Source organism: Lontra canadensis, unplaced genomic scaffold (assembly GCF_010015895.1).
Source record: "Lontra canadensis isolate GAN:19392208 unplaced genomic scaffold, GSC_riverotter_1.0 scaffold25, whole genome shotgun sequence".
In the NCBI taxonomy this organism is placed as follows: domain Eukaryota; kingdom Metazoa; phylum Chordata; class Mammalia; order Carnivora; family Mustelidae; genus Lontra; species Lontra canadensis.
Genome location: NW_022631019.1, coordinates 8,632,867 through 8,658,928, shown reverse-complemented (window position 1 = coordinate 8,658,928; position 26,062 = coordinate 8,632,867). Strand labels below are relative to the sequence as shown.

Below are 26,062 nucleotides of genomic sequence, written 5' to 3'. Positions count from 1 at the left end.
ATTTCTAAGGACTAGTTTTAAGAACATATGACAAATTACCAGGGTTATGATCACTTCTGTCTGCAGATGTTGTCTGGAGACCAAAAGACTGTGAGACTCTGCCAACTTCTTTTTGCTATTAAAACACACACAAAATGCATGAATGTCAGGTGAGAAGGGACGACTGGCCATGCACACACTTCCTCAAGTCCTGCCCTGTGGCATCATTCTCGCTCAGCACTCCCAACAAAACTCACCTGACACTGGATGAGAGGACTTGCACACTGATCTCTCTCATTTGTGCCTTTTTCTAAGCTAAAATGGACAGTGTACTACTCCGCTCCTCGGCAGCGAGCGTGTATAATGACAGATTCCTAAATGAGCAGGAAGTATGTAAGGCTTTGTAGATGCTCACACCTGCGTCTCCCACCCTCTCCACAAACCACCCCCTGAAAAAAATCAGAGCAAGTGGCTAAATGCTCAGCTATTCTGATCGTACCTCTGCCAACTTAATTAAGATCAAAGATCTAATTAATAAAGTATATTGACTATAAAAGATTACAAATATGTAGATAACTTGAAGTGGTTCTCTTGGAACTCTGAAAAAGATGGGACTTTCTATCAGTGACTTAGAGTCAGAATGCATGAAAATGAACTCCAGACAGAGGAGATGCGAACAGTGACCTTGAAATGCAGAAAACAGTGGTGCTGATGCCGTTTTCTTCCAAAACAGAGCAAACTACTCCACGGCAGCTATGACAGAGGAGAGGAAGAAGGCACTGCCGTAAAACCCTCCAACATTCACTCTCTGGCAAATTAAAAAACCTTACTAAATTCAAGTTTGTTTTTAATCAGCCCATCTTTCTCAACATGACCAAATGTCAGAATGAACTGAGTTAGTATTAGCTACGGCTCACCTAAGACAGACCACAGTCCACCCCACCCGGGACGGAGCAGCCACCCCACTGCCGTACGTACTGAATTCGGGAACACCAGAAGGGGAAACGTGGTGCCTTCTGTGGCCAGGTCTCGAAGAAACAGTCCACCCAATTGGACTGAGAGCAAGGAGGAATTTCTTCGAGGAAGAGACTCTGCTAGCAGCTTCACACCTACAAATATACCAGTGTAAGAGTTGATACTACACCATGAAAACCGAAAGTATCTTACAAGTCTGAGCTGTAATATTTTACAGAGGACGGTTAATATTGTGATGTCTTTTTCCTTGAAAGTAGAACTAAAAATTCTATCCATGTATCACTGGGTCTGTATAAGTCTCTCTCTGTAACTCCACACGGACTATCAGAAGTTTCCCCGCAGAATGAATTCTAAACGGAGCATGTACCCATTGAGTTCAAGCCATCTGCTGGTTCACACTAAGTTGATGATACGTCCGCTCTCAAGATGATAAAATCAAACAAACTGGCTTTTTTTTTCTTTTTGGTTGTTTACCTTTAAATTACGGAGATAAGCGGCTATTTTCTACACTGAAATAAAAGTCTGTGTGAGATGTAAAAAAACCAGCATCTGTGTCGTACACCTTTAATTCAGTCACAAACATGTCAAACACGGCCCGTCCTCGGTATCTGTGGGTTCCATGTTTGTGAATTCACCTACTCACTAAAACTAATTCACAGCTCCGCAATCCAGCCTCTCGGTGGTCCTGAGGACATGTGCGCAGCAGAAACAAACCTGAGTCATCTAAAGTGCACACTCACAGCCGAGGGTGACCCAGAGAGCATCGTGCTGCGCCCATGTGCCCCTCTCGTGGTCTACTTAGTGCCAGGCAGTTCGCATTTTTGTGCTTTTTGTTGGTGATGTCACGGTTTACAGCGGCCCCCACACTGTATGCCAGGCCCTCCAGCAGGTAAGCTTCCCTGGGGCACGAGTTACGGTGCAGTTGGCCGAGTCCGGGATCAGGGAATCCACGATACAGATGAAATAAGCGTCTTTTTTACAGACACACAGAACACTGGCCTCTGTGCCGACCGGCTGGTGAATGCTCCGATAGGAGGCTCGCAAGCACCGAGCCCCGCACTCCCCCAGTGACTCTGCCTCCCACCAGCCCGCGCTCACAGCAGCCCACTGGAACATGAGGACCACGACCCGGGAGACAGGCGCGGACGCCGGGGCCGGGGGAGAGCAGCCCGTGGCTCTGCGGGACAGCACCTGAGAACTCGAGCTGCATGAAGGCGCGCTCCTCGGCCCGCGGGCCGCCCGGCTCCTGGTGCAGCAGCGCCACGGTGCCCCGCTGCAGCTGTGCGTTCAGTGTGGCAAACACCAGGTCCCGCTTCGTGTAGGCACTCAGGCAGGACGCGTCAGCGGTGGGGTCGAAAAACTCCTCGGTGCCTGAGCGTGAGGAAGGAAAGTCGTCAGGGGAACACACGGAAAAGGTCGAAAAGCGCCACTGGCCCCGCGGATCACAGTGATGATGACATTACTGAACAGTTTTTCCCTTTGTTCAGGGAAGAACTCCAAAGCCATGAAAATTGCTTCATCCCCAATGCAGAATGATCCCAGTGTTTTGTAAGAGATCTTATCAGGGGCTCCTGGGTGGCTCAGGCAGTTGAGTGTCTGCCTTTGGCTCAGGTTGTGATCCCAGGGTCCTGGGATCGAGTCCCCACATCCCTCTACCTCTGCCTCTCTCATGAATAAATAAGTTTTTAAAGTCTTTTAAAAAAAGAGAGAGAGAGATCTTATCAGCTCATTCTCCGAGAGGATGTGAAGATTCAGGACAGAGGCCAGCATAACCCACACTGCCCAACATGGTGAGATGCTCTATGTCCTCACAGCGGGCTCAGGGACCACCAGCCACAGGCACCTTTGGGCTCCATGGCTGACATGCCTAGTGTAACTGAAGGAAAAAAAACGAATTTTTTTCTTTTAATTTTAATTAATCTGAATTTAAATAGCCATCTGTTTGAAAATGGGTAAACAAATCAATGGTGTTACAAGTCAGGAAAAAGACTGCAACACGCAGGACAGCGTACAAAATGCACAAAGCCCTCTGGGGTGTTGGTTGTGTTCTATTTCTCTACCAGCGCGCAGGTTATACGGGAATATTCACTCTGGAAGCCGCCAATCTATGTAAGTACGGTGTGTGCATTTTATGTATGTTTGCTTCAATCAAATTTTTTTTTAAGATTTTTTTTTTTTTTTTGACAGAGATCTCAAGTAGGCAGAGAGGCAGGCAGAGGTCGGGGGGAAGCAGGCTCCCTGCTGAGCAAAGAGCCCAATGCGGGGCTTGATCCCAGGACCCTGAGATCATGACCCAAGCCGAAGGCAGAGGCTTTAACCCACTGAGCCACCCAGGCGCCCCTCGATCAAATACTTTTTTAAATATAAATCAATAGATAGGTAGCCTATCTGTGACTACGGCTACCGTGTTGCACAGCACGGCTCTAAAGAGCAGCTTTGGACTGATCCCCCAGCTTCAGAGTTTAAGCCTCCTGAACTTGCTCCGTTCTCTTACAGTCGCCGCCGCTCAGCTCTGAAACTATGCTCATTACTCCAATGCGGCAATGAAGCTGCAAACGAAGTTCTCTCTCAAAAACTTCCTCCATCTGAATCTACGAATGCAAGATGAATTGTTTTACAAATGTCTCCTTCTTTTATTTGACAAACACCACAGGCCGTTGCACCAATACCAGACGAATTTTCATGAACCAAGCATCTCCCTTCACGACAGCCAAGGGCAGGCAAGTGAAGGCCCGCACCCCCCTTACCTAGGATCTCCTCGGGAGTCCACTGTCCGTGCTGCTCTGCCGACAGCCCCTCGACCACTCTCCCCTCAGGGGTCTGCTGCCCGTACCAGCCACCCCAGCCAGGAAACCAGGACTGAAGGTACTGGAGCATCCCACTGCCTCCACTCGTCTCCGGGTCCCCAGGGGAATCCCCCGGAGAATCCAACTGAGGCTCTCGTAGGCTCTGCGTGAACCAGAAATGAGCAAGTATGAGGCCCCAGAGACAGAAACAAGCTGAGATGTCCCCCGGATTCTTCTCCGCCGCGCCCCCCCACCACCCCCACCAAGAAGCACAGCACGTCGGAACTGAGGCTCTCTGAGCGTGGAGGGTCCGAGCGTGCCCTCCCATGGAGGATGTCTTACCTCCGCCAGTTCTTCCTGCTTGTGAAATCGCTCATGAACCAGTTCACGCAAAATCTTCAACTCCTCAAAGCTCTGTTCCTCCTCAATCCGGCGCATCTCCTCCTGTTTGGATTAAAACAAAAACAAACAAAACAGGTCTTAGAGCTCCAGAGAAACCAGACGCCTTCACAAACCCCTACAAGTCTGATGAGGGAACTGATCCGCCTCCCCACGCTCCCACTGGAAGCCAAGAAACAACGAAGGTAACAAGAGTCCCCTCACCCTGTCGTCTGCATGCAGCAAGCCTCCTTTCAGTTTGCTGAAGTATTTGTCGGTGTAAGATACGGCATCGCGGGCCCGGTGCAACAAGAAGTCCCAGGTACAGCGCTTCCTCTCCTCTCTGATCTCGTTCAGGTTGGCATTCAGAGCAAAATACCACCATTCTCGGCAGCTGAGATGTTTCATAACAATGTTAATTACTTCTCACACGAAGAACATCAAATAATAGATTCTCAACTTCAACATCAGTACTAACGTACTACAAAATTGGTTTGAATCACCCGTAACAGTAGTGTGGTCCACTGACAGATAATCAACCAGTCACCACAGGGTAAAAATGATCTTAAGATAATTAGCAAGGATTTGGACACGAAAGATTTTAAATGGCATACCTCGGAAAAGCCGTGGAAATACACAGGATCTTGAAAATTTTTAATACACTGGCCCACCCCAGTCTATCACTGCAACAGGAGAAGACTGACTTCTGCTACCTAAGTTATCAGGTGTGCTACCTAAATGCTGCCCAAATAGCACGGGAGCACGGACACAGGAAGCAGGCTCCGAGATCACTATGAAGTTACTGCCTACACAGTCAAATCCCACGAGAGCAGCACTGGTGTACTTGCTAAGTGAGACAGAGAGGACTTAACTCCCCTATGCTCTACCTGGGAGCAAACCCCCAACACCAATGAAACAGTAAGAACATCCATGCAGCTCAGCCACAGAGATGACACTTCGAAGGTCAGAAAAGTTAGCTCCAGCCACGTGCCAGGGACAGTGAGGCCCATTTCTGACCCACAGACAAGGGCAGCCACGCTCCACAATGCACGTCAGGGGCACAGGTCACTCACGAGCCCTTACTTCTCAGACACGGCCACTTTGGGCTTCCATCTTCGGAACTTGACCTGCCTCTCCTTTCGTTCCAGCTCCTTGAGGAACTCCATGATCTGCCGGTACTGCAGCTTTTCAGCAGAGGTTAAGAGAGAGTAACTAGGTTAATACTGATGCGTTTCTTCTACTCGGTTGACGCCCATCTCTACCGAGGACAATCTGTATTGGTCAGGCCACTGAATGGAAATCCAGGGCACACCCGAGACCACGTTTCAGCATCATGTGGCCCTTCTCTCCGACCACAGACAGTGCAGTACTCCTGTTTGCTGCACGTCCCGGACTCTGGCCTGTGCTTCAGAACCAAATCAAAACTAACCGGACGGCAGCCCAGTCCCACCATATGACACAGAGCGGGTGCTACACTGGCCACGACACTGGTCTCACGGGCACTTTCTTTCCCGCTGGGGTGCCATGAAGTATTGAGACCATCCTATCGCCGCGCTTCCTTAGCCCCCATTACTGGTCCCCCAGGGAGAGGAGAAGCCACCGGGCAGAAAGAGAGTACCTGAGAGAGTTTCAAGGGGATGGTCTCCAGGTGAATGTCGCACTCGATCCGGGGGCTGTGCCGAGACCTCAGGGGCTCTTTGGAGCAGTTTCTCTTCAAGAGAGCAGATGCGCACACGGGCTCCAGGATGTAGTGATGTGCGCGGCTCTCCATGCTCTTGTCCATGGCCTCCTGCGGGTCACAAGAATGTCTGTCCTTGTGCCGAATGTTTTCAGGTTCAAGTCACAAGCTGGTATACTACACAATTTACAGTGTATTACCTCAGAATCCCAAACGAAGACAAAACTAGGAATCTAAGAGCTCTCTAGCATTTTTTAAAATTTTATCTGTATCTCTTATCAGGTAAAACATTCACGTGGTTCAAAACTGAAAGGCAAAAAAAGGCGAAATATCGGGGTGCCTGGGTGGCTCAGTGGGTTAAAGGCTCTGCCTTTGGCTCAGGTCATGATCCCAGGGTCCTGGGATCGAGCCCCGCATCAGGCTTTCTGCTCGGCAGGGAGCCTGCTTCCCTTCCTCTCTCTCTGCCTGCCTCTTTGCCAACTTGTGATCTCTGTCTGTCAAATAAATAAATAATCTTTTAAAAAGAAAAAAAAGTGAAATATCTCCTTCTGACTCCCATCCTCCAGCCACCCAATTATTCTCCCCAGAGGCGACCAATAATAGCAGTTTCTTCTGTATCACACAGAGGCATTCTGCCTGTGTTCAGACAGATCCATGATTTTCTGGTTTTTTAACCATTCTCACACAAATGGCACGCATGCTGTCTTACCTCAGTTCCTTAAACTTAATACTAAACTTTAGAGACTATTCCATAGTTATCATAAAGATCTTTGTTCTTATTTTCTATAACTACATGTGGTTCTCTATATGGATGTACAGTATTTATTTAATCAAATTAGCAAAACAAAACCGTTCTGTACAGCAGCATGCAAGCCAAAGAAAATCTTAGACAAGGGGGGAAAATAAGCCCTTTTTCCGCATTCTACTTAAACCACCCACAATTTCTTTACCAAAAGATTAAACTCAGAATTTCTTATCCTTCACAAACAAAAATACTTTACGTCCCGTGATTTTAATGCCTTTCTAAGTATCTCTTAAAGGAATACCACCACAAGTGAAGTTCCAATATACATAGAGTAAGAAAGCTCTTCTTTAAGAGTCAGAGCTGGTGTTTTGTTCATTTAAAATCCGGACATCGAGTCTGTGATGGTTTAAAGAATACGTAAATACGTTAGATGTATGCCACAGAATACAGTGCAGGAGTCAGAAGCAATGAACCAGAAATAGAAATAGCAACATTAATCGATCTTAAAAATACAGCTTTAAGTGGGAAAAAAAAGAAAACCAAGAAACCTAGCCTACGATACAAACATGAAACATACACAAAACACTATATATTGTTCTGAACTACACGCAGACGAAGTACGTCAAGCAAACCCACTAGAGATCGGAGGCCCGCGGAGGAAGAGGGACATGGGAATGGCGACCAGAGCCACAGAGAACAGAAACCTATGTGGCGGGGGCCCCACACTCTTTACTTCCGTGCTGCGTTCCCACAGAGCCTTCTGCTGGAATCCTACCTGTAACTCCACCTGGGGCAAGTCCCCCAACAAAGTGCAGTGGGCATCCCAGTAGACGCTGAAGTCTGCCACGTCTAGTTGCTTTTTCCGCATTAACTTCTGTACCTGCGGTAAAACAGGGAAGGAAACAAACGTGATTCTCTGTATTCACAAACTCATCCAACCACTCAACAACCATTTCTGAGGAGGCATGCACGGGCACTGTGCAAGGGTGCTGGGGATAAAAAACTGAATTAAAACATGGTTTTGCTCTGACAGTGTCCAAAATCCGGCTAAATGGGGACACAAACATGCAACAGTTTTAACAAAGCAGAGGGAAGCAGAAGAAAAATACACGAGAGGCTATGAGCAAGCAAAAGAGAAAATGTCGCCACGTGGATAAGCCTCAAGAGATGTGTATGGTTTGGACACCAGGCAGGGTAGGAGGCAAGGATGGGGACACACGTCAAAGCGTCAGGTCCACTGCACAGACGGCCTGGTGTCTTCAGGCAACTACATCTGTGTGACGGGAGCACCGCACTCACGGTGGGAGGGCAGGACTGGTACACACACTTGGGAGTGGGGAATCAAGTGCTAATGAAAGCAGCTTGCAACGCTACTAGGTGTCCTGGGTGAAGCCCCCCCCCGCCCCCAGAAATTCATGACCTCCCAGAACCTATGAAGGGGATGTTACTCGAAACAGTCTTTACAGATATAATCCAATTAAAACAAGGTCATACTGGATGAGGGTGGGCTCTGGTCTAATGACGGGGGTCCTTCTAAGAAGAGAAGGCAGACACCCAGGGGATAAAGATGGAGACAAAGACGGAAGGCACGTGTCCAGGAGGCCAGAAACTCAACGGCAACCACCAGAAGCAAGGAGGGACGGCTTCTCCCGCAGAGCCTCCAGACAAACAGACCCTGCGAACACCTGAATTCTGGACTTCAGGCCTCCAGAACTAAAGAGAATAAATTTGTCATCTTGAGCCATTTCACTTATGGTGACTTTTTAAGGCAGCCCTAGGAAACGAATACGCTGGGAAAGGCGGTCTACGCCGCACTAAGGAGTTTGGACCTGGTACTTCAAGAGACATGGAGCCACTGAGGGCTGCGGTGCAGGCCTGCCAGCAGGGTCAGGGATGTGTCTGAGGGACAGGAAGGACTCTGGCAACAGTGCAAAGTGGAGCTTCCCTCCTTGGTGTGCTAGAGAAAAAGAGTTGTGAGTGTCCTGGGAGATGGGCACGTTTATAGGCTCAGGTTACATTTAGAACTATCTGGCTCACCACCTCCAGCCCCCAGCAGCCGCACGCATTGGCCCCAGGGCCTTGGCCAAATGCGGTGTGCCGTGGTGTGGAAGAGACGGGCAAGCACTGCGTCAGAAAGAGGGCCTGGTATGGAAGCAAGGAAGTCATGAAAACCGGATGTTTGAGCTCAGGCCAAAGCTTACAGGGTCCTGAAGGAAGGCAGTCACAGTGAGGACGACAAGAAGAGACATATTTGAGACACTTTGCAAGGAAAACTGGCAGGATGCTGGGAGCAGATGGATACTGAGGTTGAGGAATAAGAACCAGAACGCTGAGCACAGGCTTAGGGAGCTGAGCACAGTGGCTGAGGACCCGTGCTCCGCAGCAGGGGGGCAAACTTTTTCCGGCAAGGGTCAGAGAGCACATAAGAAGGCTTCGTGGACTACACGGCTTCCACTGGAATGACTCAACTCTGCCCACTGGAGCAGAAAAGCAGCCTCGAACAATCCGTAAACAACAGGTGTGGCTGTGATCCAGTCATTCTTTATGGACAAAAACAGAGAATGGAGGGGCTTTGCTCTACAGTCCGCCGTTTACCAACCCCCACTTTGCAGCTGGTCCATGTGGGTTCGAGACCCGGCTCTGCCACTCCATCCCTCTGTGCCCTGGCATACTTAGCTGTATGCAGTGTGAGGTTAACAGTGGGGGTGAAAAGTACTGAGAATCCAATGAGGCAAATCATGTAAAACGCTAAGAACAGTGTCTGGCACATAAAAGTGCTCAAAAGATGTTAGTTTTGTTTAACATTCAGTAACATGTTAGAGAATAAAGGGGAAACATTGGTTTCAGGGGAGTATAAAGGGCCAGTGGAACATAACAGTATAATTTTGCTTATGACAAGCCTAAAACACCACAGAGGTGTCCCATAGGTAATTAAAGACACGAACGAGAAGGTCAGAAGGGAGGTGGATACAGGGTTCAAGATGTGGAAGGCATCAGCAATATTCCCAGGGCATGGCTGATTCTCTGAAACACAATGACCTTACCCTGGGAGTACACATAGCATGAGAAAAAAGTCAAAGCTGAAACCCTTTCTGTGACTCAGTTTCTTTGTGCACAAAATGAAAGGGATCACATCAACATTTAACATAAGAGTGAAATAAAGAAAGGTCAGAGAAAACTGGACATTTTCCAACTTTGGCAAATTAATCTGTTGACACAGACAAGAAACATACATTCCCGCCAAAGAACATGGTGATCAAGAACGTGGCCTCCTTTAGGGAACATGAAATGACCAAAGGCAGAGCCCCAAATTCCCAAGACCCAGTGCTTTCTTCCTAGTTTGCAAGCACAGTTGATACTCACAGGCTCATTCACAGCATTCTGCACGGACACATTCTTAATACAGATGCCGAATGCAAAAGGATGGGACGGATTGGTAATACCATCTTCAAAGCGCAAATGGACATCTTGAATTTTTAACTGCAGGGGTGAGAACAAAGGAGAACACTTTTAGATGTGCTACAGGTAGAATACTACAGGCAGACGTCAAACTGCCCTTGAGCACTAGAAAGTCAGAGCTGGCAGTTTATACAAATGCTTACAGCACACACATGTCCAATGCTATGAGAATTACAACCACAGTCCCGAGAGCTAAGATCACAAAGGACATGAACGACATTTCTTTGTGTTTGGTGCTACCTCCAGATAAGAGATACAATACTTTCATTAAACCATTTCATTAGACCCCTTAAAAAAAAAAAAAAAAGAAATACTGCCGGATCTAGATAACTGGCTTGCCCTCTCTTATGGTATCTTAATCTTGCCTCTGTGTCCCCGCTCCTAGACACAGGAACACCAACAGGACACATATATTTTATACTTATTCATTTCCCCTGGCTCCTGGAGGTGGGCTACAAAAAAGACACTCTGCTTCAGTGAATTAAAACTTGTAACAGAAAGTGAAAAGACAACCCACAGGATGGGAGAAAAGATTTGCCAATCATGCATCTGATAACGGACTAGAATCCAAAATATATAAGGAGCTCTTGGGGCACCTGGGTGGCTCAGACAGTTAAGCATCTGCCTTCAGCTCAGGTCATGATCCTAGGGTTATGGGATAGAGGCCCACATCGGGCTTCCTGCTTAGTTTGGAGCCTGCTTCTCCCTCTCCCTTTGTCCCTCCCCGCTGCTTGTGCTCTCTCGAATAAATAAAATCTCTAAAAACAACAACAACAAAACACTCAATAATAAAAAACAAATAAACCAATTTTTTTAATGAAAAAGGGCTCTGGATGGACATTTCTCCAAAAAAAGATATACACGTGACCATAAGCATATGGAAAGGTGTTCAGCATTAGCCAGTAAGAAAATGCAAATCAAAAACACAGCAAGGTAGCTCCTCATGCCCACTACTCTGGTTATTACCACAAGACAGACAACAAGTATCAGTGAGGATGTGCAGAAATTAAAATGTTCCTACATCACCGGTGAAACTGTAAAACAGTGCGACCTCTTTGGAAAACAGTTTGCAAGTTCCTTGAAAAATTAAACACAGTTACCATATAACCCCCACAGTTCCACTCCCAGGTATCCAGTCAGAAGAACTGAAAACATACATTCAGAAAACAAACATATACATGAAGGCTGACACCAGCATTAGTCATAAGAGGCAAAAAGTGGAAACAACCCAAATGTCCATCAACTGATGAGCAGATAAACGAAATGCAGTAGATCCCCAAACCCACAAAACCTCTCGGTAAGAACGCTCCACTCAACCTGCTGCACTGAGAGATGGGACCACATTTAACATGGCTTCTAGCACCTAAGCCTGCGTCGCTGGGGCATTCCAGCCTCATTCTGTGTTCCGTCTGGAAAAGCTCAGGGCTGTCTGTTCCAGCCAAAGCCTGACAATAGGTCCCTGACCTTCCTTTCCCAGCGCCTTTACCAAAAAGGGCTTACAATTGTGAATCCTTTCTCTGTCCCTAGGAGATGTGTATGTATCCCCTATAACCGAGGACCTGAGAGCCATTCTTTTGAAATGCAATCATCAGGGAGGACAGGGCCCGTCTCTCTGTCTCAGCCTCTGCGGGAGCACAGACAGCAGATACAGCTGGCCTTATCATGGGGACACTGACCCTTCGTCATTCTCCACCTGAGCCCTCCCCCACGGGACCCTCTGCCTCACTCTCCCTTTAAAAGGCCCTGCCGCCTCTGTGTAATTTGGAACAGAGCTCTGCTCCTTCCCCTTCTGTCAGCAGTTCCTAAATAAAATCTGTTTTCACCGCTTTCACAAACATTCAACTTCATCTTTGACCGTCCACATCTCTGACCAAATCCATTATTCGGTCATAAAAAGGAATCGAGTACTGGTCCGTGCCACAACATGGAGGGACCTTGAAAGCATGACGCTAAGTGCAAGAGGCCCGACACAAAAGGCCACACAGCGTAGGATCACATGGATACGAAATGTCCAAAACACTAACCTGAAAGCTTAGTGGTTGTGTGGGGCTGGAGGGAGAGGAGAAACGGGAGTGGCTACTAAGCGAGTATGGAGTTTCTTTTGGGGGTAATGAAAGTGGTCTGGAATTACGGAGTGGCAATCTAGGCACTTTGTAAACACCCTGTAAAAACTCTACAGTGTACACACTAGAGGGGTAAACTTTAAGGGATGTGAACTAAATCTCAATGAAGCTATTAGTAAAAATAATAATGATGGGTTATTTAAAATGACAGCTAAATATATACATAAAACTGCCTGAAACAGAATTCAAAGCACTCACCTCAAATGTACCGATCTCTTTGTCAACATTATGACAGTTACAAAACCAACAACCTCAGACTGCATTCGGCAGGGAAGTCGTACACCTTGAAACCATTTGGCCTCTGTACCTTAGCACTGCAGGAAAACGCCACAGGTACTAAGTACAGGCTCACTATTACGGCACTCATAAAAATTAGCATGGACCCTGATCTGGTCTTCAAGGACGGAACAAAGCTGTAATTAAAGCAGAAAACATGGCCAACAGCCCTGACATCGTAACCCCTCAAACCGCCACCAGATCCATCAGTGAGAGACTCAACACCTCCACGGACTGTTGGCCGTTCACTATGTAACCACCTAGAAAGCATGTATGCAACCTCCCTTGTGTTAATGAAAGAAACCGAGACCAGAGAGGTGAAGTGATTTGCCCTGAAATGATCCGTCGTGAAGGCTTAGGTGGCCCAGCTTCTAAGGAGGTACACATCCTTTCAGCAAGTAAGAGTCCAACGTTCAAAAACAAAGCGAAATATGAGTGAAAGGAAAACTCCTACTCACACGAGCTGAAGCAAGAAAAGCCTGTCTGGCCGGAGCTGGAGACGAGCTTTTCAGGTTTTCCTTGGACACTGCCTAGAAGAGGGCACGCCTGAGCCATCAGCGAAGGCTCTGTACACCCCGGCTCGGTCGAACCCACGAGAAACAAGGTACTGAGAGCCACAGCACAGTTAAGCCTGAGAAGTCTCCCTGTCATTGTTCATACTTTACCAAAGCCAGGACTTACTTCAATATTCTCCACAATTCTCGTAACTACGGAAGCGGTGACTGAGTACCAGTAGGACTCCCCCTTCCGCTGGCGTTCGTTCTACAGAGGAAAGAGCAGGGGTTAGCGAAATCCAGTGCTCTGCTCATTTCGTCTGTCTCACGCAGCGGGTCTGGGGGCCGAGGGGGTGTGCCTTGCCTTCCATCTGTCCTCCAGGGCTTGGAGCAGAGCCTTCTTGCGCTCCCTCTCCAGGAGCTTCTCCTTCTCATCGTCAAAATCCTCTAGCTTTTCAGGGGCTCCGATTAAGTGAAGGCTGGAGATGGAGATCACCCAAGGGTCCACGTGGGGGCGGTAAAAGGGAATCTGAAGCGTTACCTTCCCAATCAGGCCTGGGGAAAGCAAAGTCTTGTCAAGTGCCCATATACGTTTTCACTTCCTACGTTTTTTCTGTATTCTTTTAGTTTTCTATAAGAAGCATAGGGACTTTTACCACTTATTTTTTACACAGAGAGAACAGGCAGCAGGTTCTCATACATGGGAAACAGAAAGTTAGTAGGCTGAGATCTGTAAGAACGAGGCACAATAAAAAGCCCAATTTGGGGGCACCTGGGTGGCTCAGTGGGTTAAGCATCTGCCTTTGGCTCAGGGCATGATCCTGGGGTCCTGAGATCGAGCCCTGTGTTGCTTCCCCTGCTCAGAGGGAAACCTGCTTCTCCCTCTCCTTCCCCACTTGTGCTCTCTCTCTCTCTCACTATCTCTGTTGCTATTTCTCTCTCTTTCAAATTAAAAAAAAAAAAAAAAAATCTTTAAAAAAAAAAGAAAAAGCCCAGTGTGACCCTACCAAATGCAACAGCCCTCCTCCACAAAGTGCCTCTTCCCCGACTGAACTACTTCTTAAACTTCCTTGGAGTGTCTTTCTCCCCAAAGCACCTGCCCAAGCCCATGAGCTCGAAACTCATTTCTTGTCCGTTATTCATGGGCTGGTTGAGAACCACTTCTTGGGAACTACCAGACTTTGAGTATGTCCAGTCTTAAACATACCAACTGAAACATGGATAATAATTCTAAATCCTGATTCTTCATAAAAACCCAGACTGACATGAAACTGGCTAGAACCATGATACTGATTTCCCAAGCCCTACCATTTCTGGCCAAGTCTCCTAGGACACAGGTCTTCTTTAAATTCAGTTAATAAGAGCCAAGTTACTACTACGGAGTACACGTAAGAGTATCTAAACTGTCCTAAGGGATCTCTCGAAGATCCACATGGCCCAACTAGTATGCTCCCTCTGAAAGAACACACGTTACCAGAATAATCGCTACCCTCTAGGACCTAGAATTCAAGTGCAACTGATCTGTTGAAGATAAGACAATATTAACACCAAGTGCTTGTGTAATAAATTAAGAAATGTGGCAATAAATAATGAAAAAATGTTTTCCTTTGGATTTTATCTCGAAAAATGAAAGTAAATTTTTTCTATTCAATAACTGAAGCCAAATACAAATTGTCACCACAAAGAGTTTAATAATAATTGGTGCACAGTTGCAATTCTAACCTAAGTTATTAGGGGCAAGAGGCATGTTTGATAAGGAAGGTGACAGCAAAAAAGAACCTCTGTTATTGGGGTGCCTGGGTGGCTCAGTGGGTTAAAACCTCTACCTTTGGCTCAGGTCATGATCCCAGGGTCTTGGGATCGAGACCCACATCAGGCTCTCTGCTCAGCAGGGAGCCTGCTTTCCCCCTCTCTCTCTCTGCCTGCCTCTCCGCCTACTTGTGATTTCTGTCAAGTAAATAAATAAAATCCTAAAAAAAAAAAAAAAAAAGAACCTCTGTTACTGTTACATTTCATTTAATTTTTGCAGAACAAGTACAAACAGGGTCATTTTTGCAAAAATATTAGGAAACTTCATCAATATTCCCCAAGAGCCTCTCCTAATCCTTTGATATTCAAATAATAATCTGTGGAAGTACCCTGGGTATCATCATTCCTGAGTTTCTTTCAGATTCTAACTTGTCAGTGTCTCTATGATTCTGACAGTTTACCCATCACTTGAACTGACTTCAAGAAAACCTAAAGTCTTTTGCAAGATTTCTACCCTACTCCACCTAGCAACATTTGCATTGTACTTGCATTTTATTGTAATACAAGTACCCAAAATAATGGAAAGACTGGCATCAACAGGCTATTACTGAATCATGACCGGGTATCGGAATTGGGACTAATTTTACACACGGCCATTTAATAAGGAATTTTTTTAACACTTTATTTTTAAGTAATCTTTACACCCCTCATGGGGCTCGAACTCATAACCCCGAGATCAAGAGTCACAGGCCCCACTGACGGAGCCAGTCGGGCACCCCAACTAAGAATATTTTTATTCCAGGACAGCTCTTGTTTCCTCATCAAACCTAGGAACTGCGGAACTCCTATCCTAACTGTAAGCCTCTACTGAGTGTGCCAGGCATTGTTCCAAGTAATTTTGATGCATTAACTCACGTCTTCCTCTCCATAACCCTCTGCTGTAGGTAGAAGGATTATCACCTCCTCTTAGAGACTAAGAAGCACACACAGAGTGGTGAGGCAACTTCCCTAAGGCCACATTGCCAGAACACAGCAGATAATGGAGTATATACCCAAGCACACCGTTCCAGAGTATACCTTCCATTCAATAAACTATCTCTCAGTAATATTATGAATTCTCCAAAAACAAGAACCTCCAGATCTAGGACAGAAGTTCTGACAATTCAAGAAATGCAAGAATAACCAGCGGCACTTATTAAACATACAAGTTCAATGACACATGCTTGGTTCTGATTCAGTAGGTCTGGGAAACACCTGACCTCCCCACTGCTGCCCCAAGATCATCCTGATAGAAAAGGCCACATTCGAGGACGGATCGACTCTATTTCCTATCCTGCCTCTTCCTGTTCAAACACAGCCAAACTCAAGGACTCTCGGTTTTCCTGTCCCAAGCAGTGGAAGAAGCAGTGGAGGACCGCGTCCCTCTCCCACAGAGTTCTACCCACCGGCTTTGACTTCAAATGGTAACTCCAGTTCTTTCAAGGCATCTTTCTTTAAGGGCAAGTTTTCCAACTCAACAGCACCTGAAAAATAAAATAACAGCGTGAACTGTTCGCCCAACACAGGCAGTAGGCACCTACTGTGTGCAAATCTTTGAAGGTTAAAGGGAGTTTTACAGCTCAGCCTGGCTAGAAAAAGCCAGGAGTGGCACGGCGACCAGCCTGTGTTCTCTGTCTGTACCAGTTTCCTGCCCATCCCACTCTGACAGCGGAAGCTCACCAGCAGGTGAAGGGTGTAGGCAGCGATCTTTTTCTATAAGCCAGATAATACATATTTCAAGCTTTATGGTATCTGTTGTATGCTCTCTCTGTTGTTGTTGTTGTTGTTGTTGTTGTTTTTACAAGCCTTTAAAAATATAAAAACCATTCTCAGTTTGAATTTGGGCAGCTGGCCAGTGTGCAGACCCCTAGTTTAGGTGAATATTCACCAGACCACCATTAACATCTGGGCCACCTGGGAAGAAATGCAGGCTCCAGGGCCCCCTTCGAGATATCTGCTGGGATTGAAACACAGAAATTTGCCGTTTTTAACAAGCTCCAGCTATTCCCCTCCCCCCCCAACAAATGGGTCTATCGCACACAACATCTGGGAGCCCATAAGAGTTCAATAAAATTGGCCATCAAAAAAAATTCCACTCTCCCTTCTGGACAGACCCGCTCCACACGCTCTGGTCCATGTCTGTGCCTGCAGGCTTCATCACCCGTTCCAGGGCACAGAACAAACCACTGCTGAAGGTCCCTTGCAGACCCAGCTTTTATAGGACTTAAGCCGAGAGCTATGAGATGTCTCTGAACAGCCAAAGCTCCCTGCCTCACTCTCCCAGCTGTGGAAGCCACCCGTCCACACTGACACACCACCCCCCAGTCTCCAGCAGGCACTGTGCTGGCCGCTGGGAATATGAAACGAGAAGGCAGGGTCCCCATCCTAAAGGGTGAAGGAGACAGACATCATTCTGCAAAACTGTTTGCCCAACTTAAGGCAATTTCTGGGAAAAGGGAGTACAGACAACCACCCAGCAGCCACTGGTACAGGAACTCAGAAGAGAGGCAGGCCAACCAAAGACAAACTAATACAAGAAGCAATTATTTTTTCCTTTAAATGACTGCTCAAGACTTGAGGGTAATTGGCTTCTAAGGTATTCAAATCTAGTAGCTCTGCAGATGCTGGGCAAATGCAATCAGCTTACATTTTAGACTTTTGCAGGAACACGCGTCCCCACGAGGGTCCCCACATAACCTAAGACTAACCAAAAGGAGAAGTTAATAACCTCAGAGAAGCCGGAAACAACTCTATTTCCACATTTGGGGAGTAAATGATCATGGTGGGGGGGGGCATGAAACTTGTTCCTCAACAGTGGAAACTGACTTAAAGGGGGAAAGCATATGGTTTCTTCTTTTGAAGAGCATCATTTGCAATTTGAATCATTTGCCCTATTTTTCAATCCCCAAATCTGTCACAAAGGCAGACGGCACTAGGTTTCCTTGGCTGCTGTGCACCTTGGAGAAGTGGAAGGAACGGTAGGCAGCCCACGCTGGGAGAAATGAACGCTGAACTGCGGGAGAGCGGGAGAGGTGCTCTAGGAAGGGGAAGAACCCAGGGAAAGGACGAGAAGGAAGCGCAGCCTCCAGCATTACAGAAACAAAGGAATCAGGCAAAACAGCAGCAGTGGCCAGCGGGTCAGTGGTTCTGGACGGAAGGCTCGCTGATGCCCCACCCACTCAAATCTGCACCCACACCTGGCCCTGCCGGGAAAGGTCCCTCAAGGGACCCAGAGTCGGGAGGACTTTATAAATGACAACGCTCTTCGTTTCTTTCCGGGCAGACAACGTGCAGGCTTATTCCCGGACGTCTCCTCCCAAAACGCCTCCTCTTAGCAGAGCAAGAAGCGGAGGCCCTAAAACTGGGGTACACCTGGAGGCTGGTGGCTTTTCAGTCAGCACTGATGACTGCTGGCCTCTCTTCCGGCAGCGCTGCGTCACCCAGAAAGCCAGCCTGAGGTGAAGAGCTGATAGGAACAAAAAGGAGGGGCCCTAAGTGCTGGGCCACAAACACAGACAGGCCCGCAGCCCGAAGCTCAGGGCCCCTGATGTGACACCAGCAGCTGCTACCTTCTGGCCTCAAAACAGGCCTGGTGAGTTCTCCGCCTCCTGCCTGTGCTCACAAGGGTCAGTCCACCGGGAATGCGGTGCCCCACCCGGCGCCACCGGCCCAACTCCTGCTTGGCTCCCTCGGTCATCCCTCCCCAGAGTCCTGCCAACAGGGTGAAGGACTCCCCTGCTTTGCACACCTCCCCCCAAACCCGTGCTGTGCCTGCAGCTCTAGTGGAACAATTGACAGCGCCTGGCATGCCCAGCAAGGTTACGGGTGTCCGAGGACAGGGACTGCCGAGGTCAAAGGACAGGAACAGCGACCACTCAGTGAGATCGGACTAGAGCCGAGCACTTATCCCCACCAAGTCACCGAAACCTCCCAACAATATGAGGAAATGCCGTCCTGTTCTGCACTCTGAGGTGAGGAAAATTAGGTGCAGAGGTAAGCAATTTGCTTAAAAATCACAGAGCTAGGATGCCTGGGTGGCTCAGTGGGTTAAAGGCTCTGCCTTCCGCTCAGGCCATGATCCCGGGGTCCTAGGATCGAGCCCCGCACTGGGATCTCTGCTAAGCAGGGAGCCTGCTTCTCCCTCTCCCCTGCAGCTCCCTCTGCTGCTCCCCATGCTTGAGCTCTCTCTCTGCCAAATAAATAAATACAATTGAAAAAAAAAAAAATCACCAAGCTGGTAACTATAGGACTATAGTTCGTACTAGGTCTGTCTGATCTCAAGTGGCAGGAGGAGGCTTAGGTAACTTGCTCAGTCACAAACAGCTGTTAGGTGGAGAGACCAGGCTCAGACCCCACGCCTGAGCTCCTGGTATCTTCTCCTGTCCCCATGTTTTCTATCAGTCCATAACACAGAGCCGTCCGTACCCAAAGCAGGTGCTCAGTGGTGTTTGCAGAGAGACTGAACAAATAAAGTCATATACAAGTTCTCTCTCCTTCGAATACTCATTTGCTATTTTGCATTTTTATTACATTTAGTACGTGTGCACAAACCACCCCTGAAGTCCCAGCCAAGCCAATCATATGGTGACGATCGTGACAACGGGACATGGTGACTGACTGAGGGCCCACTACACGCCCAGAATGGCTCTAAGCTCTCGGATCTACATTCATGTCTAGTCCTCAGAACCTCGTGACATAGTTCATATTCTCTCTAATCTACAGAAAAGAAGAATTTGAGAATTCATGAAGAATTGGAATAATCTGCCCAAGTTACTGGTAAATGGAGGAAATGGGATTCAAAATCAGTCTGATTGGGGCACCTGGAGGGCTCAGTCAGTTAAGCGTCTGACTCTTGATTTCGGCTCAGGTCATGATCTCAGGGTCATGAGATCAAGCCCCAAGTCGGGCTCTGCACTGTGCAAGGAGCCTGCTTAAGATTTTCTCTCCCTCTGCACCACAACCACCACCACCAGTCCCCGCTTTCTCTCTCTCTCGCTCTCTCTCTCTCTCTCTAAAAACAAACAAACAAAACAGTCTGGTTATAAAATTCATAGTCTTGACCACTAGCTCTGTCTTCTTGGCTTCTCAGACACTAAACATCTACAGACTGAAATAACATTCTTATTCCCATGCAGGACCCCCTGCCTCCAAACAGTGCTCACCTGTAACTGTGATACTCAGGGCTCTAAGCTTTGTGGGGTGCCTTGAATCCATAAGGATGGGGCACCACACTAATACTGGTTATGAAAGAAAAATTATTTTTCTATTTTGCAAAGAGAATATTTTTTAAACAGGAAGCACAGAAAAACACTTTGAAGCATGAGAGAGATACACATAGTTGTCATTATGAGATACACGCAAAAACAGATCAGAAATCTGTTTAGTGTAGAGTCCGTGATACATCGGATACCACAAATCTTTACTCATTTCTTCCACAAACATCCTATCTCTGTCATTAACAAGGTTATGGTCTGCGCTTCCCTTTCTCAGCTCCCCGCCCTGTGCAACCTGGAGAGCTTCAAAGCGTGTAGGAGAACTTCAGTAAGTGACCCAAGAGGTGTGCCTGACACTCCTCTTGCACTTTGAACACATCCTCTTCCCTGACAGACTGGTCACTCTCACCTTGTACTTAGTAGCTGCCTTCTAAGGACAGGAAGAAAAGGTCAGGACAGAAGTTAGAGATGAAGAAAAAACCTACTTCTGTTTCCAATGAAAGGAAGGGAGTGGGCGGGGCGAGCGGAGAGCTCCCTACAGCCTATGGATGCCACAATCCTTGCACAGGTTTAGATGGGTCGGAAAAACATGGAAACAACACTCCTGGGGACAAGCGAGCCACGGACACCCTCTTCACAGACCCCACCAGTCTGTACCACTGCCATGACCACTAACCTGTCCTGGTCCACATGCTAAAATCCACATCCTCAGGAAGGCGAGCTTCCTGCATGTCTGAGATCCCCTTTCCACTTTTTGGGCTGCTACATGCTTGCAGACCATCTCCTCTCTCTAGATTTGCTCAGGAGCTCCATTTTGAGTTGAGCAAAGAGAACTTACATTAAAACAAGGAAAAGGAAAAACAAAGCGGTTTTCTGATCCTCACGCCAGTTCCCTGCACTGCATTCAATCACGTCTTGGCACTCACCAGGGAGAGGCCTGTGAACGTGACTCGAGCTTTAGTCTATCAAAGACCCCACAGTAACATATTTTAAAGCTTCAACTTGGTGTCTGTTACACACTAGGCAGACGGGAGCTGTAAATGTCATTCCGTTTGATCCGTGTGAGCCTTACGGCGACCCTGGAGAAGTACCTTTCCCACTTTTCCTTTTCTTTAAGATTTTATTTACTTATTTGAAAGAGGAAGTGAGAGCGAGCATGAGAAGGGGGAGAGGCAGAGGCAGACCTCCCACTGAGCAGGGAGCCCAACGCGGGGCCCGCAACCCTGGGATCATGACCTGAGCCAAAGGCAGACACTTTACTGACAAGAGCCACCCAGGCATCCCTGACCCGCTTTTCCTAAAGAAACTGAGGCTCTGAATTTCAATGGCTTGTGCATATAGCTCATAAGTAATACAACAGGATTTGAAGCCAAAGCCAATGCCACTGTCACTATATCACTACATCATGGCCACTTCCAAAAAGCTTCATAAAGCTAAACAATTAGCTGGGATAAAGCACAGTCACCAGCAGCATAGTCCTTTTCTTTCTCATATTTAATAGTTCCCTAAAATCTATGGCAATACAGCCACATACTAAAGTTACCCTGTCATAATAATCAGCGTCATGTGAGAGAACATATTTCCTTTTACACATAATTAGTACAAAGCCATCTGGGCATCACGTTTTATTATTCTCAGTACAACAAAATGAATATTAAAAAAAAAAAAAAAACAGAAATGCCATCTGCAGTGGCAAACTTTACCAGAAAGAGATACATGCACGCACTCACCTTTCAGAAGCGCGACAGAGAGCTGATCGGTGTTCAGGTTACTGACGTATTTTCCCAGATAGGTATTGAGAACCCAGGCTACAAGACCTTCCAACATGACTATATCCTCAAGACAAGGTGTTTAAAAATCATGGATCATTCTTTACTTTTCCCTCTCATGGTCATAGAAGAACCTAAGAAAGAAAAAGAAAAAAAGGAAATCAACAGAAAACCAGATGATTTTTTTTTTAAAGATTTTACTTATTTATTTGACAGAGATCACAAGTAGACAGAGAGGGAGGCAGAGAAAGAGGAGGACGCAGGCTCCCCGCTGAGCAGAGAGCCCGATGCGGGACACAGCCCCAGGACCCTGGGATCATGACCTGAGCCGAAGGCAGAGGCTTTAACCCACTGAGGATGATTTTCTAAGCTGGTTTCCTATGCTACCTTTCCTAAAGGTGGATGAATGAAAAGCACAGATTTAAAAAAAGATGGGGTGACCAGTACTGTAAGACCCCGTGTTAGCCAAGGATCAAACAAACATGTTCTCACACAGCTACAAGGACAGTCATTTATAAATATACCAAACATACCTACAATTCCAAGTTGTCTCTCCTTTTGATGTAACTGATCATTAAACTGCCTTTAGTAATTCACCTTGGCATTAGACTGTCCTGGTCAGAGGTTCTCACCCAAGTGTAACTGGGCAATGTCTAGACACATTTTTTTTTAAGATTTTATTTATTTATTTGACAGACAGAGATCACAAGTAGGCAGAGAGGCAGACAGAGAGAGAAGGAGAAGCAGGCTCCCCGCTGAGCAGAGAGCCCGATGCGGGGCTCGATCCCAGGACCCTGAGATCATGACCTGAGCTGAAGGCAGAGGCTTTAACCCACTGAGCCACCCAGGCACCCCACTAGACATATTTTTTATTATCATGACTGGGGGTTATTACAGGTATCTTGTGAGTAGAGACCATGGAAACATTCTGCAATGCACAAGACAGCTCCCCCATGACAAAGAATCATCCAGCCCAAATGTCAACAGGGCTGAGGCTGAAAAACCCTGTCTTTAAAAAAAAAAAAAAAAAGTAAGAAAGAAAGAAAAACCCTGTCCTAGATTAAGGCAAAAATGCCCTAAGAGATTTCAATGAACGTATTCTACAACGATCCTCTTTAAGCCTTCTCTAATTCAAATGTGCAAATTCGTTCATCAAGATCATTCATAAAATAACATAAATGAAAGGGAGAAGGCTGAGGTTTATCACCGTTCTCAAAAGTTTCTGGAACTGCGGGCGCCTGGGTGGCTCAGTGGGTTAAAGCCTCTGCCTTCGGCTCAGGTCATGATCCCAGGATCCTGAGATTGAGCCCAGCATCTGGCTCTCTGCTCAGCAGGGAGCCTGCTTCCCCCTCCCCCATCTCTGCCTGCCTCTCAGCCTACTTGTGATCTCTGTCTGTCAAATAAATAAAATCTTAAAAAAAAAAAAAAAAAGTTCTGGAACTGCATTACAGGAACCCAGGCACCAGACGATGCGGATACAATGAACTACCTTAGTCAGTAATACAAATACAAGAAATTCTCTGGTTCCAACTACAGTATTTACATCCACTACTGCTTTACCACTACCTATAAGAAAACTGTGTTTATTAGCATTGCAAAAAATATACACGTTACTTTTAGTATTGTAATAAGTTATCATGACGGAACTTGAGACATAAAAGTTTCAGTGTGTTCTGAAATTGCTCAGCTAGCTAGCAGATCCCAGTTAGAACTGTGAGTTCCAAATCCTGCTCTGAGCCAAGCACATCAGACACCAGCCCACCATGCAGGACACTCCGGATTTGCTATGGCATGTGTCCCACTTGGAACCAGCCCTTTCAGGATCCTTTCCAGGCACTCTGCCCCACCCCCAGTGATTCATCTTAGTGCCAGAAAATACACTTATCCCAAAAGAAAGGCTACCACCCAACAAAGACCCAAAACACAAGGCCCTGTAAGAGTTAAATGAACCTTCAGGAAAGACTGACTTTTATTCGTCAACAGTGACTTCACTTGCACTTTCCTTTTTATTTGCTATCAGTGACAGTAAAAATAAACAAGTAAATGAATAGCATTTGATGAAATACTGATTTCTTTTCAAAAAATTTTAAGCCATATTTTGTGTAAAACTAAGAATTTGCTAGTTATTGGATACATTTATTTAAAGGAGAGGTTATAAGAACAAACTCTTAAAAATAAGAAATGTTTAACAATCTGGTAAAATAAACACTTCTATATTACAACTTCAAACAAGTAAATCTGTGAGAACAAAATGTGAACCTGACTTATTCTAGTATTACTATGTAGACTCCAAACACACTTAGGCAGGGAGCCAAAATCAGAGTGCTCTTTATTTTTGAAGCTAATGCCATTGCCTCCACCCCTAAAATGCCACCAAACTCTCTATTAAGTGCCAACTACAAATACTCTCCCAGTAGAGGGAGAAACTGTCAGTTGGTACCCAAGATCCAGCCAGACTCTACTTCCCCTGAAGGTGGAAGAGTGCAAAATACAGATTAAGGAAAAGATGGGGTGAGAAGCACTGTAAATGCCCTGGTCAGTAAATTAATACTCAAGCCAGAAAGAGTCTATTAGCTCAACTAAGCATCTAACCCAGGCTTGAAGCCACTTCAAGGATTCCCTTAAGGAATCCGGTGTCAGTAAGGGCCGCCAGACTGGCTAGAATCCCAAGTGTTTACACTCGGGTCCACCAGGGCTTCCAGGCAGTCACCTGGCACTAACTCGCACCTGACCTCGCCTAATCGGTGGAGTAGGTGACACTGGGGATCAGGGCTCAGCCCACGGGCGGGCAGACAGCCGGGCATGACCTTGAGCCAGGCCCCTCCCTTGAGGGGCGGCCAAAGCTGGGAGTAGGAAGGACTGGCAAAGGGACCAGAGCGCTGCTCCCCAAGCCGGCCGGGCCCGAGTGCTGTGGGAGTCAGAGAGCTCAGAGAATTCGGGACCAGAGGGGGCCTCGGGCCCCACAAGAATGAGACTGCCCTGAAGGCGAGGGTCCCACAGCCCTTCCTCCACTCCATGGGCTCCAGGGAACGGAGACCCCAACACTCAGATAGAGGCCGGAGGAAACGGCGCCTGGCGGCTGGGGTCCCGCACCTGAAAGCAAGGACTCAGCTTGGGTGTAACCCCGGGGAGCGGGGATAAAGACTGGCTTGACCTGAAGTCCCCAACCCAGAGCGTAACCCCAGAAGGCTGGTGGGTGGTTAAAACACTGTGGGGAACTGACTAGCGCCCCCGTTCTTGGGCGTGAGGGAGAGGGGCTCGCACACGGGTCCCGCACGGAAACCGTGGCTCAGGCGGGGCGACGCGGGCTGACACCGTCTCCGAATCCCCGGGCACCAGGCTGCCGGGACCCCGGAAAGGGTGCCGGGTCCGGTGGGGACTCGGACTCCCAGGACAAGGACGCCGGGGTCCCGAGAAGCCAGGCAGCTCCTAGCCTGTCAGTCCCTGGGGTGCCCGTGGGGGCTTGGATGCAGAGGGGTCCCCATGAGGGCAGCGGCTCGGGGCTGTCGGGAGCACGGACGCCCCAGGGCCCCCGGAGGAGCTCAGACGGCGGGAGGGCCGGACGCCGAGCTCCCCGGGCTCCCAGCGGCGCGCTCCCCGCGGGCGGGCCCGGGCCCCGGATCCGAAGCGGAGCCGGGACGACAGACAACAGGCCCACGGCCCACCTGCAGTCTCCGACCCTGCGTGTCGCCCGGCGTCGCGCCGCCTCGGCCCGTACCTGTCTGTGTCCCGGGCCGCCCGCCTAGCCCGGCACTGCGCGGCGCTTCCTCTCCCGGCTCCTCAATGGCGCTGGCCAGCGGCGCTCCGGCCCGGCCCGACCCGACCAATCGAGCCGGCGACGCGCCGGAGCCTAGCCAGCCGAGCGCCGAGTCATCGAGGAGGCGCCCCCTGCCGCCGGCGGCCGCTCGCGGCTGCTGCTGCTGCGGCGGCTGGAACCGGAGAACCGCCCAAGGAGCCCGCAACCTACCAGACTGGGAGGAGACTGAGTCCCACGGGAGGGCAGGGTCACAAATTCGTGTGGCTTCAACAGTCTTGGAACCCAGCGTTCTTCCTCCATCTGGCCCACCGACAGTGGGTTCCCCACTCAGTAGCCACAGGGGTCGCTAAAACATAATTCCGACCAAGCCACTTCCTTGCTTAAAACGGCTTCCCCCCTTATGCTTGAATTAAAACCCGGCTCACTCCGGCTAGATCTGATCCATTCCTGTTTCTGCCACTCTCTCTGGCTCCCTGCCTCCAGCAGCCTTCAGTTCCCCACTCAAGGAACCAGTGCTTTTGCCATTCTCTCTACTTAGGATGCCTTTCCCCGGGATCCCTACTCTCTGGTGGAAATAGAATACAAGCCACACATACAAGATACATCGTAATTTGTAATTTACTACTGGGTACATTTTTAAAG

At 48.0% G+C, this 26,062-nt stretch overlaps 1 protein-coding gene across 10 annotated transcripts in view; it reads right to left on the bottom strand.

Annotated features, from left to right (window-relative positions):
- VPS13D (vacuolar protein sorting 13 homolog D) overlaps nucleotides 1-25,489 on the bottom strand; it is a 250,476-nt gene extending 224,987 nt beyond the window's left edge. For all 10 annotated transcript variants that reach the window (XM_032863445.1, XM_032863446.1, XM_032863449.1 and 7 more), the window contains exons 1-15: nucleotides 25,382-25,489; nucleotides 21,625-21,797; nucleotides 16,088-16,165; nucleotides 13,258-13,448; nucleotides 13,081-13,161; nucleotides 9,905-10,021; nucleotides 7,317-7,421; nucleotides 5,737-5,907; nucleotides 5,202-5,302; nucleotides 4,344-4,512; nucleotides 4,083-4,184; nucleotides 3,702-3,903; nucleotides 2,146-2,325; nucleotides 958-1,088; nucleotides 40-115 (exon numbers count right to left, since the gene is read on the bottom strand). In XM_032863445.1, the coding sequence (XP_032719336.1) occupies nucleotides 40-115; nucleotides 958-1,088; nucleotides 2,146-2,325; nucleotides 3,702-3,903; nucleotides 4,083-4,184; nucleotides 4,344-4,512; nucleotides 5,202-5,302; nucleotides 5,737-5,907; nucleotides 7,317-7,421; nucleotides 9,905-10,021; nucleotides 13,081-13,161; nucleotides 13,258-13,448; nucleotides 16,088-16,165; nucleotides 21,625-21,721 (1,801 nt within the window). In that variant the 5' untranslated portion in view covers nucleotides 21,722-21,797; nucleotides 25,382-25,489. The remainder of the gene's footprint in view (nucleotides 1-39; nucleotides 116-957; nucleotides 1,089-2,145; nucleotides 2,326-3,701; nucleotides 3,904-4,082; nucleotides 4,185-4,343; nucleotides 4,513-5,201; nucleotides 5,303-5,736; nucleotides 5,908-7,316; nucleotides 7,422-9,904; nucleotides 10,022-13,080; nucleotides 13,162-13,257; nucleotides 13,449-16,087; nucleotides 16,166-21,624; nucleotides 21,798-25,381) is intronic.
- Nucleotides 25,490-26,062: the final 573 nt, after the last annotated feature.